We start from the raw sequence: 16,738 nt of genomic DNA, 5'->3' as shown, positions 1-16,738 counted from the left end.
TCAAAACACAACTGAAGCCAAAGTAGGCAATGAGTGAATTATCATCCAGTGTTAGCTGACAGAAACACATTTTGGAAGTTGCAGAAGCCGTTTCTGACTTACTTTATGAGAGTTTCACATCACTGTGGAGAAAATTTGTCCTGTTCATCTTTACAACACCGTTCCAACTCATTGAAGTTTGGGTACCTTTATTTACATTTTCAATCAGGTTCAATCAGATCTTTGACAGAACAGATGAAGCTCTGTTCTGTCAAAGCTTTTTTTTTTTGCATCTATTTTTGTAGATTTTGCCGCCATCTTTGGCATCATTGAAGTGTTGGTTACCTAATTCTGTTCAAGCTCTCAGTCAGTTTCTGTGTGCAGTACTTTGGATTGCCTGGTGCGTGAATTATTTCTAGCTAAATAAACTTCCCTTTTGCCTTAACATTTGCAGAGATGGCTCTTCTGCTGAGGTAATGGACACATTCTTTTTAAATTTGGTTGTACTTTTTTTGTAAAAAAAAAATAAATAAATAAATAAATAAAAAGACAGCAGGTGAAAGTCTCCTTCTTTCTGGTTTGTATCTGCTAACTGTTCCCTGTGAGTGTTGTCAGACAGCCAGCTGGCTCAAACTCCAACCCCTCACTGGAATGAACTTGTTTTAAAGCCCAGCTCTGCTCATCCTGCTATGACATGTCACAATGTCTGCAGCAGCACAGTTTGGCTGAAACTAAGAATCCTGAGTAGGACGAACTTCACCCATGTGCTCTGACATGAAACCAGTTTCCATTTGGCTCGCGTAACATCGCAGGTGTTTTTTGTGCTTTTATTTATTGACTGGATTGAGGTCCACACGCAACAGCATGTTAGTATTTTTGGCACTGCTTTCCAAAAAGAACTGATGTTGTTCATCAAACAGTGCTCTTGGGTGAGCTGCTGTTGCCTAAAGTGACGTGTAATATTTATATCCTGACTGTAGGATTTAAACTGAAAAAAAAAAAAAAATAAATAAATCTTTCTTTCACATCAACATCCAAGTCCCGATCACAGCATTCACAACGGGACGCCTTTTATTCAGCTGCAGTAGTTGCCCTCGACTGTGCTTTTTTTTTTTTTTTGCTTTGCTTGCAGTGGCCTGCATGACAAAATAACATTTGGGTCTTTAATTTGTTCTGGAACAACTCTGAATAAACACATTTGTACAACAAAACAGGAAAAAGAAAAACTGGTTAAGGAAACATGCAGGTGCATCTCCGTAAATCAGAATATCATCAAGTTCATTTATTTTGACTCCATTCAAAAAGGGAAACTGGTGAATTTTAAAGATTCGTTACATAAACAGTAATACACTTTTATTATTAAAAGTTTAATAACTTTTAATAATAAAAAGTTATTTTTTATTATTATTATAAAAATATTATACTAATATTCAATGATATAATATTTTTATATAATATTATTATTATAAAAAATATTATAATATTGGACAATGCTCAGTTGGACAATGTAAGTCCTGTGTGAATGACTGGATCACAGTGGCATGGAGGTCTAATATATTTTTTTATAAATATAACAGTCTCTAGTGCGAATTGTTAATGATTATTAAGCAAGCCTGTTTCCGCCACTCTGGTATAAATAAATAAATAAATCTCATTATTATGAAGTACTATCACAAAATAATATCTAAAAATAATGAAAATATTTCGAGATGGTATCTCAAAAATGAAATAATTTATTTCTTTTCTTTTCTTTCTTTCTTTCTTTTTTTTTACCAGAGTGGCCGCAGCAGGCTTCCATAGATAACTTCAGGTTAAAAATAAATAAATAAATAAATAGAGCTGTCCCTTTAAACGTCTTGAAATGACGGGCTTTAAGACCCAGCGGCTGACTGCAGCCCAGACAATAGAAATATCATGGCTGGTTTTACCTGAGAGCTTCGCGGAGCCGCTTCTTTAACCGTAATAAATGGTGTAACCGAACCGAACCCATGCTGCGGAGCCAGTGATCGGACCGGACCCGCTCAGCCGCTGATGGAGCACATCCGACTACCGAAGGTAACCGCGGCTCTGCCTGATGCAGTGATTAGCTTCGCTTGTATTTCTGCACTAGCAGAAGAGCGTCAGACTGATAAACACAGACAGATTGTGGATGATACTCTGATTAAACAAACACACACACACACATGCTCGACATAAAGGGCGTGTGTGTGCTGCTGCCACGATGGCAGAGTGTGTCTGATGTATCCGTGTCCCCCCACCCCCTCCCTGCAGGTGGAGAATGTCCGGCTACTGAACAGAGTGTCCCCCAAAAGGAGCAGGGTGGGCACCCTCTACCTGACGGCCACCCACAGCATCTTCGTGGAGAGCGAGGCGGGAGGCCGCAGTGAAACATGGGTAACTCATTATTGGTGCACTCAACTCAACCCCCCAACAGGGCAGAAATAATATGTCGCTATTTTTCTGTGTTCGTGTGGGCTCTGCGTGCTTTCCTCAGGTGCTTCACAGTTTGGTGTGCAGCGTGGACAAACAGGCTGCCAGCGCCTCGGGGTGTCCTCTGCTCATCCGCTGCAAGAACTTCCAGATTCTTCACTTCAGCATTCCTAGAGAGCAGGACTGTCAGGACGTCCACCTGTCCCTGCAGCGGCTCTCCCAGCCCCGTGAGCTCAGACGTTCCTCTCTACCCATTCTTTAAAACTAGTATTCGGCTGGGGAAAGTATTCATACACTCACTTTTTATAATGCATATAGTAAAGGACACACTGAGAAGAACATTTAGGCTGATATCCAACATTAATATTTAGGGATTCACCTTTTTTTCCACTTCCAATACCGATATCTGAGGATCTTTTCAATTAATAGTGAAAATAAAATCTGCCAGTACAACTAGTTTAAAAAAAAAAAAAAAAAAAAGTAAGAAAACCAGTCAATATGAGGAAGTCCTTTTCCGGAAGAGGGCGTAACAATCAGATAATACTGACGTGGGATTTTCCACCCTACTTGCATAAACAGAATATGATGAAAACCTACTGAAGGCTTTGAGGAACTGATTCAGTTTTGAGCAGGAGAACAAACCTAAAAATGGAGCCGATCAGACCTGGAGTCTGCAGCCTTTACCATCCAAAGAGTCGATTTCACCCTCAGTCCAGCCAAACAAAATCTGTCCAGAAACAAAAAGATAAATATCTACAACAGGAATGTTGTCATTTTTAAAGAACCACTGCTTTATTTCTTTTTCTTTAAGTAGGAGAAATTTTTTAGTGTTTCAACTTAAAGATAAGAAAATAATTTTCTAATTTACTACAAGGCGGAATTAATCACAAAAACTTAAATTTCTTAACATATCTGTGTTAAAAGCATTAGTTAGTTCTTTATCGTTGTTTATGAGCCGTTGTGGACAGTCTTTGATCTAAACCCCTGGTTTAGGTCAAAGCACACACATATATGCAGATGGCCTACTCAAAGCACGCACCTAAATTCAATCCAGAATATGTGGCAAGACTTCAACTGTTGTCCACAGACCCTCTCCATATTCTCTGAACGAGCTTGAGATTCTTTGTAATAAATTTTACTGGACCGTGTCACTAAACGCATCGCGTAAAATCCAAGCAAAAACATTGAAGCGTTTGGTTCTTAATTGACAAAAAGAAAGTAGCTAAAGTTGCTTGAACATCTTTACAATCTAACTCTCGCTTTTCTTCTTCCAGAGCGTTACGAGGAACTGTACTGCTTCTCCTACAAGCCCAACGTCGACGAGGAGGAGAGGCGGCGGGACTGGGCCTTCGTTGACCTCAAGGCCGACTTCAGCCGAATGGGACTCCCAAACGCCCAGTGGAAACTCTCCCCGGTCAACCAACAATATAAGGTCAAGGAGAAAACCTTGGAGTGGACAGATTTAATCCTGGTCCCTGCAGGAGGTTGAGATCAGGACATGATTTAATAAAGAAGCAGTGTTATGTGAAATCAAATGTTTTTTTTTTTAGCTTTATGTCATGTTATAATGTTGTTTTTTAATCAGAAACGAACCTGGGAGCATTGCTTTGATTCTTTCATGCACGCTTAAGAAGTCATTTAATCTCCATGGCAACCATTCAGCTGTGCAAAACGCCTGGTGGGGGGAACCGAGGGCGTAGGTCCTCCTCAGAGCTGCAGTTTCCATGTTTCCAGTAAGGCGACTCCTCCACTCGGCTCCTTCAGACTAGTCAGCAGCAATTAGCAAACGCCTCACTGCTGCTCGTTATATGAGCTTCCTCACGGCACAGTTCTCGTAAAGAACAGGAAAAGGTTAATAGAGGAGCACTGTTTCAATGATTTCCTGAAGGCTGAGTTTTAGGGACAGAGGTCCAATTCCTTGAATTACAACATAAAATTTCTTTTCAGTCGTATTTGATACACATTGCATTTTTATAACGACTGAAGGTTGAAACGCATAATGGCGCCCCTTTTAGCGGCGCTATTTTAAGAAGGCACTTGAACGTGTTATTTACATTTTAAATATTAACTATTTTAGGCCACAACAGTCACATGTCATATGGTGATGGTTTGCCAATTAAATTTGTGGGTTTTTTTTTTTTTATCTAAAGGTGAGCGACACTTACCCCGCCGAGCTCTTTGTACCCGACTCCGCCGCGCCGCCGGTGCTGGTGGGCAGCTCCAAGTTCAGAAGCAGAGGCCGGTTCCCCGCCCTGTCCTATTACTCCAAAGAAAACCATGTAAGTTGACTGCATGTCTCGTTTTCTACTTTAGCATCAGCGTTTCTTGCTGAACAGCAGGTCAAAGGTCCGGAGGGAGGAATGCAACAACGATCGCAATTTCCATTTGTCCATCTCCTTCCCAAACAATTAAGTTTTTTTTTTTGTTTTGTTTTGTTTTTAAATCACAAATAATCAAGATAAGAGGCGACGTTTTGGTGGAAATGTTCATTTTCTTGGGCCAGTTTCTTGAACAAAGATGATTAATGGGTCTGTTTGCTTGGTGGCAGCTTCTCTTCTGTCTCGCAGCCAAAACGTTTCACAATCTGTTAGGCAAGACTGAAGACGTGGAGCTCAAAGTGGGAACAAATTGTGCTAAAAACAAACAAACAAAAAAAAAACGGTTGCTGTGTGCATCGAGAGAGAGGGGGAGAGAGGCGACTGACACAAATACGCAGCTATCGATTATTTTAGAAATAGATTATTATTTATCGACTAATCGCATAAAAGAAATCGTCACATTCTGCAGATTTTTCGTTTAACCTCTGAAGTCTTTCCATTAAAAAATACATTAAAAGGTGCAAATATATAATTAACTTTCTGTTTTCAAATAAGAAAATAAACATATTGTAGCTTTCCTCCATGGTAGGCTTGATCAGTTGTAGATATTGATGACTTTTTTTTTGCTCTAACCAAATCTGTAGAAATATATGTACCATGAATTTTATTAGGTAGCTCTGATACTTACCTTTTTAATGCCACAACATTTGACACAGCTCCGCAAGGCGACGTTCCAGTTTCGTCTCCAGAGAAATGATGAAAAAGCTCCAACTTAGTTTTTCTTTTTACAAATTTATCTCTCAGAAAATATCTTTTCCCAAATGCTGATTTTTGTCAAACAGCGTTGCGGGGTCAGATTCCCAGGCTAAGCTGGACGGGGCTCTGTGTTTGCTGCATTCTGGATCGTGTTCAGATCGGTTCCCTCGTGGCTTTTAAACAGAGATGTGAAAAACGGAGAGACTCTGTGAGTCCAAATGCAACATGCAGGAAGAGATGAACTAAACATTAATCTGCTGCTCATTGTTTTAGTTTTTACCTTAAACTGGAGCGTTGCATTTAAATATCTGAACTGAAACTCTGTTTTCCTAGTCATATATCAGGCGTTTTGGATTAGTGTTCCCTGTGTCTTAATGCCAATGCTCAATACGGAGCAAAATTAGAAAGAGTTGTGAAAATATGACGATGGAAAAGAAAGAGGATAGTAAGAAAAACTTGTATTAATCACAACCAGAGTTTAGTAGTAAATAGTTACATTTATTTGATTTAACTCTTTTGGGGGAAAAAAATGTAGTTCTGAGTAATTTTCTTATGAAGGATTCTTACTTTTCCCACTGTGAATAACTTCACTGAACGAAGAACAAGTTTGTTTTAATCACATGATTCAGACACAGACCTGCAGTTTTAGTTAAAGTTTCTCAAGTTTTTATAATGAAAGAAACTGATTAGGAACATTTATTCTCTTTTTGTTATTTTGTACTTGTGATTATTTGTATGAATTATTTTAATTTTGGTATTTAAAATACTATTTTACACTATGTACTTGTATAAAATGCAATTATTTCCCCACATTTTATATTTTGCTCAATCGTTTTATCATTTTATGGGAGGCATTGATTATAATGTCCCTTTGTCTAAAATCGTCATTATAGTTTCAGTGTAAACGATACGCTGGAAGGCTCCTGCGTATCGTCCAGTACTTAAGTAGTTGTTTTAGTTATTTAGTTTTTTTCTTCTTTTTTTACTTTTAAGTAATGTCTTGGATGGCTGCTTTTTACTTTTACCCCAGTAAAAATATGTTGAAGTACTCTGATGTAAGTGCAGATTTAGTCCACACTGCCCGCCTCTGATCCCAGTCGTAAACAATAAAATGGCCACCGTGTGTTGTTTTAATATCATGTGGCTCTGTTAGAAATCTAAAATGGTCCGTCTTTCGCTCACCTGTTGATCACAACAACACCTCCCAGGCTGCCATCTGCCGCAGCAGCCAGCCCCTGTCGGGTTTCAGCGCTCGCTGCCTGGAGGACGAGCAGATGCTGGAGGCCATCTTGAGGTCCAATCCCCGCAGCGACTTCATGTATGTGGTGGACACCAGGCCCAAGGTGAGCCCTGTGTGGGAACGCGAGCCGCTAGCAGTGATATGTGTTCAGCTGTTTTGTTTTTTACAGCTGCATGTCCTCAGGACTTCCTGGCTGTGCAGCGGCTAACGTTACTGAGGTTTCCTGTAACGTGGAGGCTAAAATGAACCGGAGTCGACGTGTGTGTGTGTGCGTGTGTGTGTGTGTGTGTGTGCGTGCGTGCGTGCGTGCGTGTGTGTTGTCTTGTCTCTTCAGTTGAACGCGATTGCCAACAGGGCGGCAGGGAAAGGCTACGAGAACGAAGACAACTACTCCAACATAAAATTCCAGTTCATGGGCATCGAGAACATCCACGTCATGAGGAACAGCCAGCAGAAAATGCTGGAAGGTAAAATCGCTGCGGCCTCTTCGGATGAAGTTCACACTTCAGATGCAGAAACAAAATGTTTACATCCAACAAACCTGACCGAGTGCAAAAAGGAAGATTTTAAGTCATGATTTCAGTCATGAACAGGAACAAAAACCTATCCAAACTAACGCAACACTTTTGGGCAGATATTCTCTTGGTCAATGGGACAGAAGTGCTTGATTTTTACATCTGGCATAAAACCAACACAGTTATTAGGAGGGGAAAAAAAATTATCTTTTTGGACAATCAAATTCACTGGTGGTGGTAGTGTGGTGGTTCGGTTCTTCAGCATTTCAACAACCTGCTGTGTTTGAAATCATAAATTCAAAGACTGATGACCAGGATGGCACAAGCAGGTGTTGGATCTAAGAGGCAGTAGCCTTTTCACAACGGTTTGGATGTTTCACTTAAATATAATATCCTCATTTAAAAACCGTGTTTTCTATTTATTCAGGTTGTTTTAATCTGACATGAACATTTGTATTCTGATTATACGTAAAGTCAAATTTACTTGTGTAGCACATTTCAGCAATAAGATACGGTCACGGATTATGAAACGAGCAATAAACATCACATCTCGTCTGATGCCGTAATCAAAATCATCATGAAATACACATCAAATATGTTGACCAATGTTACTCCGAAACAAAAGTAACTCTAACCAGGTTGGTTTTCAGTCGAGATTTAAAGGACCTCAGTGTTTCGGCTGTTTTGCAGTTTTCTGGAAGTTTGTTCCAGATTTGTGGAGCATAAAAACTGCATGTTGCTTCTTCATGTTCTGGTTCTGGTTCTGGTATTGGGGATTCAAAGAAAGGAGGGGAAATACTTTTTCACTGCACGGTACTTGTAGTTTCAGCTTGTATAGTAAAAGCTGTTTAATTTTTAAGATGTTTTTTAATCCGCTGTCTCTTCACCTTTACTGAAGCACAGCAAGTGAATCTGAGGCCTCTGTGCTTTTATCCAGTTGTGGTCATGCAGACTGAGCTGCTTCAAATGAGTCCACAGGAAGGTTCCTGCGTATCGTCCAGGGGCACTGGCTCCTAGCATGGCTTTGAATCCATCTGGATTTGATTTCAGAGGGTTTTTTTCCTTTGGTTTCCCGGAGTGGACTGTCCCTAACATTATCCCCCTGGATGCAGGCGGAGGGCGTGAGAATGATGTGGTTTCAAGTCTGAAGAGTTCAGAGTTGGCTCAGTTTTTGATAACTCTTTGCGCCCCCTGGCACTGAAGGGGAAGTCTTCAAATGCCAGGAGACGGCAGCAGCCCTTCACTCTACACGACTGCACGCTTCAGTAAAATTTACAGGACCCCCAGCCTGGCAACATTAACTCAGATTACCTTTCCAGGGGAGGCCCGTTCACCGAGCCACCGGCTCAGTAAACCCGATGACCCACGTCTCTCCTGCCAGACAAACTGGTGTAGCGTCAGCGGGAATCTCTGTTACATGTGTGGTATTGATTGAGAATTGAGCCGATGTTTTCAGTAGGATTTTTACACAATTCTTTATTGTAAATGTACTCAACTTCCTCATCAAATGGCTGGTTTTGGATATGGGTTAAAAAAAGGTGGTTAAAAGCTGCTGAAAAATCTTTTTAGTTTCAAACCGACAGGAAGCTACGAAGCAGATGCTAGCTTTAGCCACTTTAGCTGTTAACGCCTGATTTTATTCATTCAGGGCTTATAAATAAGTTACATGTCTGTGTCTACATAAAACAAGTATATAAAACACTGTTACACAAATAATTTAAAAAGTCTTCTTTGGTGAGTGCTTGTGAAACAGAGAGTTGCTAGCTAACGTTGCAGGGCAGTCCTTATTAAAAAATTGTCGCGTTCACTCCATCACACAAAACACAGACTTCATTTTGCGGATAGATGTTGGAGCATTTTAAAAATGCGGGATGTTCTGTCACAAAATAAAAAATCTCTTTGTGCCTGTACATGTACAAGCTAGCATTAGCCTGGCACAGCTAGCTAGGTAGTGCTTGGATTTTATTGTTACTAAGAATTCTGCTATATTATTGGCCATCGAAATGTTTTAGCCTTGCCGTCTTAATGCAATGATGGCTTTAGCAATAAACTGTTAAAGACATGACCATAAAACATATTAAGCACAAGTTGTGTAGCTTAATTGGTCAATAGCGCACCACAAGAAAGTGTCTTCATTGCATGTAAACCATCACCTGCACAATTTTCAGGTGATTTAAAATTTTCATCTGTTCATCTGTCCTAAAGTTTTCGACCTAGAAGCTACATTTTACTTTGTTCCAGATTAATCTGGGATATAAGAGAAATCTGTCTTGGGGGGGGGAAGACCAGCTATGCACACTGTGGGAGAGAATGATGTTTCATAAACCCCATGCATCAGGTCTGCTTCGCATTTCCTACCACTCAGACAGCTGTGTTGTGCTTTCAGTGTGTGAGCTTCGTTCTCCCTCCATGTCCGACTTCCTGGAGGGCTTGGAGAGCTCAGGCTGGCTGAAGCACATCAAAGCTGTTTTGGATACCGGCGTCTTCATCGCTAAGGTCAGTCTGGAGGCTAATCCCTGCTGTCTGTGTCACCGTTTCTTTAAGAAACGGTTTGTGAAGGTTGTTTTTGCGTAGCATGCAGGAGAAGTAGGGAAGAGGTGAAGGAGGATGGGATCCATTGACTTAACTTCATTTTTAAATGAGAATCAGTTTTTTGGTATAATTATGGTAAGACATTTGTTTTCTTTTCCTGGCAGAATCGGTCGAGTTAATTTAATTCGATTGGTTCCCAATAGGACTCCAGAAACTTAATCTGTGCTTGTTTTATCCATTTCAACATTAGATTTTGATGTGTGCCTGCAATCATTGTCCAATTGGAAAACTCATGTCAAACTTTGAAATGCTTGGTTGATATGTCGCGATTGGGCAGAGAGGATTTTCCTAATTTTCAATGGCTGTAATCCACATACTCAATTCTGCTGCTCACTCCTTAAATACATTTTCACTACAAATGTGGAACCGTTAAAAAATAAATGAGTAAAGAGACTTTCAAATTTATTGGTGTAGTTTTTTGAGAAGTGTTGTCCCAAGTAAAAGACGACCAATCACGATGAGCCTGAATGTATAATTTTCTCTATATAAAGAGGAAATCACTTTTAAATTCAATTTAAATTGCACTCCTAAGCCTCTCTGGTAAGGTCTATTCAGGGGGGAATTTTCTTGCCATAATTCGAGAGCTCACATTTCCAGTCTGAAAGCAGGATTTCATGTCTCTCTTCTCAAAACTTGTAACGCTTGTTCTCAAAATTTCTTCTCTCTTTCAAATATCTGCTGTCCTTTCTCAAGCCGTTCTCCTCACTCTCGAAACTTGCGGACATTTGCTCGGTTCAAATGTCCCCTCACAAACCTCTCTGCTCTCTTGTGAAATGTTTTCTGTACTGTCGCCTGGCAACCTTTCAGCCAATAGAATGAAAGTGCTGTACTGGGTGTGTTTGTTTCCCGCTAGCGGGTGTGCCTGTGTGGCTGCTGTCGACTGTAGCAACCTGTGCCGCCCACTGGATGTAGGGAGAAGCAAGGGCCTCATCTTTCTGCTTAGAGTTAAGGATTTTGCCCAAACACTCTGCAGTCGGTTGACGTGACCAACGCTGAGGTGCACCCAAGCAGTCTACATGTGCTTTGTGCTGCGTTTCTGGGAACGCCTTGGGATTCCCAGAAACCCAAGGTGTTTCTGGGTGTTTCTGAGCTGGCAGGTTTAGCACATGTGGGAATACATTTCCATTAGTTAAACTCCGTGTTCTGTAGATAACACACGACACAGGGAGCTAAAAGCAGAAGAAATTAGCCTGATTTTCAGAACCAGTCGATGAGACGGGCCACTGGGATAGTTTTGTCAGCAATGAAAACGACTGTGTGTGTCTCTGATTGTTTACACACAGGCTGTTGCAGAAGGCATCAGTGTCCTGGTCCACTGTTCAGACGGGTGGGACCGCACGGCCCAGGTGTGTTCAGTGGCCTGTGTGCTGCTGGATCCCTACTACAGGACCCTGAAAGGACTCATGGTAAACCCACTCAACCGGTTTTTTTTGTTTGTTTGCTTTTTCTTCATCTAATCTCTTGTGATTGATTGCTCTTGTCTAAATTCGATCAACTCCATTCTGGCTTCAGTTTTTGGTGCAAAAACATTCCTGTTTCCATATGTGTTTGAATCATATTATGCAAAATTATCTCTGAGGTTAGGAGATGATTATCACAGCATGCGACCTTTATTGGTTACAGTCTCTTTCTTTTCTGCACGTAGGTCCTCATTGAAAAAGACTGGGTCTCATTTGGACACAAGTTCACTCAAAGGTTTGACTCTAATTGTAACGTCTTGCAAAATCATTCGTACCGATTCAAAATGGCTCCTGGACAGAAGATTAATCGATGGGTTTCAACATTCTTTGTTCTTACTCCGATACCCCCGATTAAAATCCAATCAACTGCGTTTAGAGGTTGCCTAGTTAACATGCAATTGGATCTCAGCTGCACTTAACCACGGTTCATCTGAAAATGACGGATGACGAGGAAGCAGCTCAATTTGTTGGAAGACGGAAGCGGCTGAATACAGACCGATTCTGGGTTACAAAGGTTGGATGGTCAGCTTTCCGCAGGACCCATCACAAAACGTCTGGATCGAAGCGTAATCAGGGTCTTGAATGGCCCAGTCAAAGTCCAGACCTGAATTCAGTTGAGAATTGATTTTTTTTTTTTTTTTTTTTTACAAGTGATCTCCATTCAGTCTGACTGAGGTTAAGATGTTTTTCCAAAAAAATAAATAAAATAAAAGCATAATTTTCAATCTTTAAGACGTCGGTACTTCTACAAAGTTTTAACTTTGTGTGGCTGAATACAAGTGCATGCCACACTTCTCAGATTTTTATTTGCAAACAATGTTGGCATTTTCCTCCAACGTTGCAGTAATTACCTCTTTGTTTTGGCCTACCTGAGAAAAAAAAACAACCTCAAAATGTGTTTGTGACGTCCAGTGTCGGATCTCGCTGGGGTCTCCCTGCTGTGTGTTCAAGGATAACCGAGTTTCTTCCCCCTCCAGATGCAACCACTTGGCTGGAGACCCCAAAGAGGTGTCTCCGATCGTTGATCAGTTCCTGGAGTGCGTGTGGCAGCTGATGGAGCAGTTCCCCTGTGCCTTCGAGTACAACGAGAATCTCCTGATCACGGTTCACAGCCACATCTACTCCTGCCAGTTCGGGAACTTCATCGGCAACAACCAGCAGGAGAGGAGAGAGCTCCGGTGAGGTTTGACCCTTTCTGCCGGGAGTCGCTTCTTCCGCTTTTGTGTTTGTTTGTTTGTTTGGGTTTTTTTAATGGAGACGCCTCCTTCTGAGGAATCTGCAAATGCTAATGTCGTCTTTTCTTGTCATGAAAAGTGTACATGAAAAGACTCACTCTTTGTGGAGTTACCTTTGGACGAACCGCGCAGAGTTCATCAACCCGCTGTACAGACAGAACCACAGCCAGTCTCAAGGACTCCTGCGACCGTCTACCGCCCCCTACTGCTTTAAGTAGGTACACTGTCTGTGCACAGAGGGGTGGGGGGGGGGGAGAGCAGAGTGAAGTTGGCGCCTCCCTCTCTCCTTCTTCAAATTAAATGAAACATTTGTGCTATGTTTGTGCAGCAGAAGTTTCCATCTTCTTAAAGATGTGAATAAATGTTTCCGGACGTCATCGAAGGTCAGCCAGCCGGGCCACAGCGGCAAAATCAAACTAAATATGTTAGCAATCAACTGTGCAGCACAACAATTTTTTTTTCGTTTGTTTACAATTTTTAAGTTTTCAACAAAACGTCACCAGACATCAGCCTGCCACACACACATTGACGAAATCAAATAAATCAAATAAAATCAAATAAAAATGGATAAAAATGAATTTTGCTGTTTGTGCAGCTAAAACTTTTGTAGCAAAAATCACAACAAATTTTGACTGACTTGATCTTGTTTAGCAATTTTATTTTTTATTTGTTTTACATCCAAACAAAGATCTCAAGTCCAATTCAGTGGGTTTTTTTTTGTTTCTTTCTTTTCTTTTAACGGTTTCATGTTTTGTATTGTATTTGTCGCTGCCTGTTGGGCAGCACTCCCTTGAAAAAGAGGTTTTTAATCTCAGTGTTTTTATTCTTTTTTTATCCTGGTAAAATAGACGTTTCATAAAATAATATAAATAAAAAGTTGATACCAAATTATTTTTTTGTAAATGTGAGCGCGGCTCTGGTTGACCTTTGACCTCTGGAAATGTTAATATTTTTTTTAAATTGTCATCTTCCTAAAATAACAGCCTAAAATATCACTTTTGGCAATAAATGACTAGTGCCACTATTGTAGGAAGGTGACGAAATTTTTGCTGCACAAACGTTTGACACCAATCTTGTTTGACTTGCGAGGCGCCAATTTCACTCGGGCAGAAAAAGTTGCACATATAATAGAAGAAAATCAATAAAATAATCTGGATTGACAAATGTCTTTGCCTGCACAGATTCTGGAGAGGGCTGTACAACCGGTTTGACCGCGGGATGCACCCACGACAGTCGGTGGAGGATTATCTGAGGGTCATCCGAGAGGAGACGCAGCAGCTGGAGGAGCAGCTGGATTCCCACAAGCAGGTACGACGACGGAGGGCGACGAAAAACGACCGTCCCGCCAAACAGTTTCTGGCTTTAACCACGGCTTCTCTGTCAACAGAAAATAGCCGAGCTGAAGCAGGAGCAGGGATGGAGCGATGCCCACAGAGCTGCCGCGTTTGATCAGAGCTCAACGGCGCGGGCTCTGGGGAAGAACCTCGCTCTGGCCAACACTCCTCAAGACTACACCGGCAGCCTCCTGGCCAGCACTCCCGGAGCGGTGGACGGCCTGCTGGTCCTCGCACCGCAGGATCCCGACCAGACGGCGGACCCCAACCTCTCCAACGGCAGCGACCCGGAGTCTGGGATCGCAGACGTGAGCTGCCGCTCCCCCCTCAGCGAGGACAGCGCCAGGGACCCGGACCCGGACTCGGACGAGGCGGCCTACTCGGCCGCCTGAGCAAAAACGCAGCAGACGCCACCGGGGTTTGAAAACGTCACTCTGACAAACGGCCGCGTGTCCAACTTTTGTTTTTAGTTTACAGTGATTTGGAGCAACTCCTGATTTCCTACAATCCCGAAGCTGTAGCTGACTCTCGTTTTTCATAGTCTGCAGAAAATGAAAAGTACGTCGCTGAATATTCCTAAGCTGTCTAATCCGATCTTCCAGGAAGGCGTAATAATTAAGATTGACTTACAGAGAATAAAGGAAGCCATATGAACGTCCATGTCTGTTTGTAGAATGTGATCTTTCAGGAAGTTTTAGCTACAGACCGATTAAAAGTCACATTACAACTGCAAACTTCAGTGCATTTAAGTTTGGGCTTCAAAGTGGAAGATTTTTGTTGTTGTTGTTGTTGTTGTTGTTTTGTTTACAGACTGAAATATTTGCCTAAACTTTTTTTTTTTTTTTTTTTTTTAAGTAGCTCAAGCGTAGTCAGGTTGAATGAAGTCAGCGTCTGTGAATGAAAACGTCCCAAAAAAAGTCTTCCCACAAATACATACTGAATTTGACTGTACTTTGACTAGGCCATTCTATCTCATAAATATGCTTTTACTTTATGTTCAGGGTTTTTGTCATGTTGGAACTTAAACCTCCTCCGCAGGTTTTAGCTTTATCCGTCTTCCCAACGGCTTTTCTTTTCCCATCAGAGAAACGTGTGCCCACAGCATGACACAACCACTACCACTACGTTTCGCTGCATATTCATTTTCAATGCCTGGCAGAATCTGAATAGATTCCAAATGAACGATGCGTTTGCAGGGATCCCGTCCACTGGCACCAGAGAGACAAACCGCACCTGATCAGAAACGCAGTCGGACGAGACGAGAAGAGACTCGAACTGAATCTGAATCGGCAACAATGTGTTTTGTTGATACTGTGAAACATTCATTGTTATTCGTGTGGCACATTGTTCTCATTAATGTTGTCGTGTGTTCTGCATTTGAGGCTTTTAGCTGGACCTGGAGAGCAATAGTTGTCCTGTTGTATATTTATTATTTAATGAATGTCAGAGATATTACGGGACCACGGCGTGATGGGAGCATGTGAACACAAACGTATCGCTTCCTTCAGATTAGTAGTTCAGCTTACAAAGTATTTTTTCTACTATAGACACTATTAAACAATTTGTTTTAAATCTGCTGTATTTTTAAGTGTGTATCATGTATTACTGTGCAGCTATACATGCAAATGAACCAAGAGATAATAAACCAATGCATGGCAGCATATTTTTGTACTATGATTTATTATTTTTGTTATATTTTTATGTTAAATGCTTGTTTGTTTGTTTTGAACAAAAATATCAGTCAGTTTGAATGTTGCATTTATTTATATATAAAAGCTTTACAGATTTACACCTGTGGTTTTATTTGTTCAGGTAAGCAAAGAGCAACTTCAACTGCTGTAAATGTAATGGTATGGAAACATCATCTGAAATAAATATAACATTATACGTGTGTTATTGGTTCTGTGTTTATATTAACTAAAGGCTCACACACACATTCAGAATAACCAGTGGTGTTGCTTGTAGGTGTTTGGGCACATCTTTGGGGAAAAAATAAATAAATAACCTCCTTATAGTGACAAGTGTTTCCTCTCAAGTATGTTTGGGCTGCTAATTTTAGTCAATTAGAGTCTACTTTGTGAAATCCAGAATGTTAAGTGTAGAAAGTCGAGTTCCAAGCAAAAATCTCACATGGCGTTCCTCACGGCTCCATTCTTGGACTGCTTTTTTATTAGATACATGCTTTCCCTCCCCAAATCACTGAGAATTGCAAAGTTTCTTGCTGATGACACAACTTATCAAGTAAAAAAAAAAAGAATTGCAAAAATATGCATTAAAGGGTGATGTGCAAACTAAATAAATGTAGGATCAAATTGGACTGTGTCACTGAGTTTGAATTTGTCTGGGTGACTGAACTGACTGTTTTTGTAAAGCAGGCCAGAGACGATCTTTTTGTGTGTGTTGGTGCTAAAGGAGTTAATACAATTATACTGAAAGTAATTTCAAGTAAACTTGCTTTGTAACCATCAATGTCCTTTCAAAGATATAAGATGGAAAATTATTCATTTTACAAGCTAAATGTCTTCACCAGTTTTCAAGTCATGTTTCATTGATCACATTACACTGTTATATAAGAAATAGCTTCGGCTGTAACTCTACCATTTTTTTTCTGTCAAGTCACGAATTTATGGAAACACATGTTCAAATGTAGACAATTGCACAGTCTGAAACATCTCCTAATTATACTAATGTGACTATTACACACTATTTATCCATCCATCTACATAATTTAAATTTTATGTTTCTCTATTTTTTGTTTTGTTTTCAGCACCAAGAATGAGATTTACTTACTTATTGTATTCAAAGAATTCTAAAATATGTTGTCAATTTTAACACGTACTGTTACTTCCCATATACTTGTATGATCAATAAAGATTAAA

At 40.7% G+C, this 16,738-nt stretch overlaps 1 protein-coding gene across 1 annotated transcript; it reads left to right on the top strand.

Annotated features, from left to right (window-relative positions):
* The first annotated feature begins 1,840 nt into the window (after positions 1–1,840).
* Positions 1,841–15,752, top strand: mtmr7a (myotubularin related protein 7a). Its single transcript, XM_015041255.1, has 14 exons — positions 1,841–2,034; positions 2,251–2,373; positions 2,474–2,636; positions 3,684–3,841; positions 4,560–4,688; positions 6,692–6,826; positions 7,058–7,190; positions 9,625–9,734; positions 11,114–11,236; positions 11,476–11,525; positions 12,268–12,468; positions 12,605–12,739; positions 13,707–13,833; positions 13,913–15,752. Exons 1-14 carry the CDS (start codon positions 2,011–2,013, stop codon positions 14,249–14,251), a joined length of 1,950 nt encoding a protein of 649 aa, XP_014896741.1. The 5' UTR covers positions 1,841–2,010; the 3' UTR covers positions 14,252–15,752.
* The last annotated feature ends 986 nt before the right edge of the window (positions 15,753–16,738 follow it).

This window comes from Poecilia latipinna, unplaced genomic scaffold, assembly GCF_001443285.1.
Source record: "Poecilia latipinna isolate Pla-1442-1.1 unplaced genomic scaffold, P_latipinna-1.0 Scaffold544, whole genome shotgun sequence".
In the NCBI taxonomy this organism is placed as follows: domain Eukaryota; kingdom Metazoa; phylum Chordata; class Actinopteri; order Cyprinodontiformes; family Poeciliidae; genus Poecilia; species Poecilia latipinna.
Note: the sequence above shows the minus strand (reverse complement) of the source record. Positions and strands in the feature narration are given on the sequence as shown.

Excerpts from the sequence above, each read along its gene's own strand:
- mtmr7a (XM_015041255.1), top strand. The coding sequence starts at position 2,011 with ATGGAGCACATCCGACTACCGAAG. Across the intron at positions 3,842-4,559 it reads CGGTCAACCAACAATATAAG|GTGAGCGACACTTACCCCGC; the intron begins GTCAAGGAGAAA and ends TTTTATCTAAAG. Across the intron at positions 11,237-11,475 it reads GGACCCTGAAAGGACTCATG|GTCCTCATTGAAAAAGACTG; the intron begins GTAAACCCACTC and ends TTCTGCACGTAG.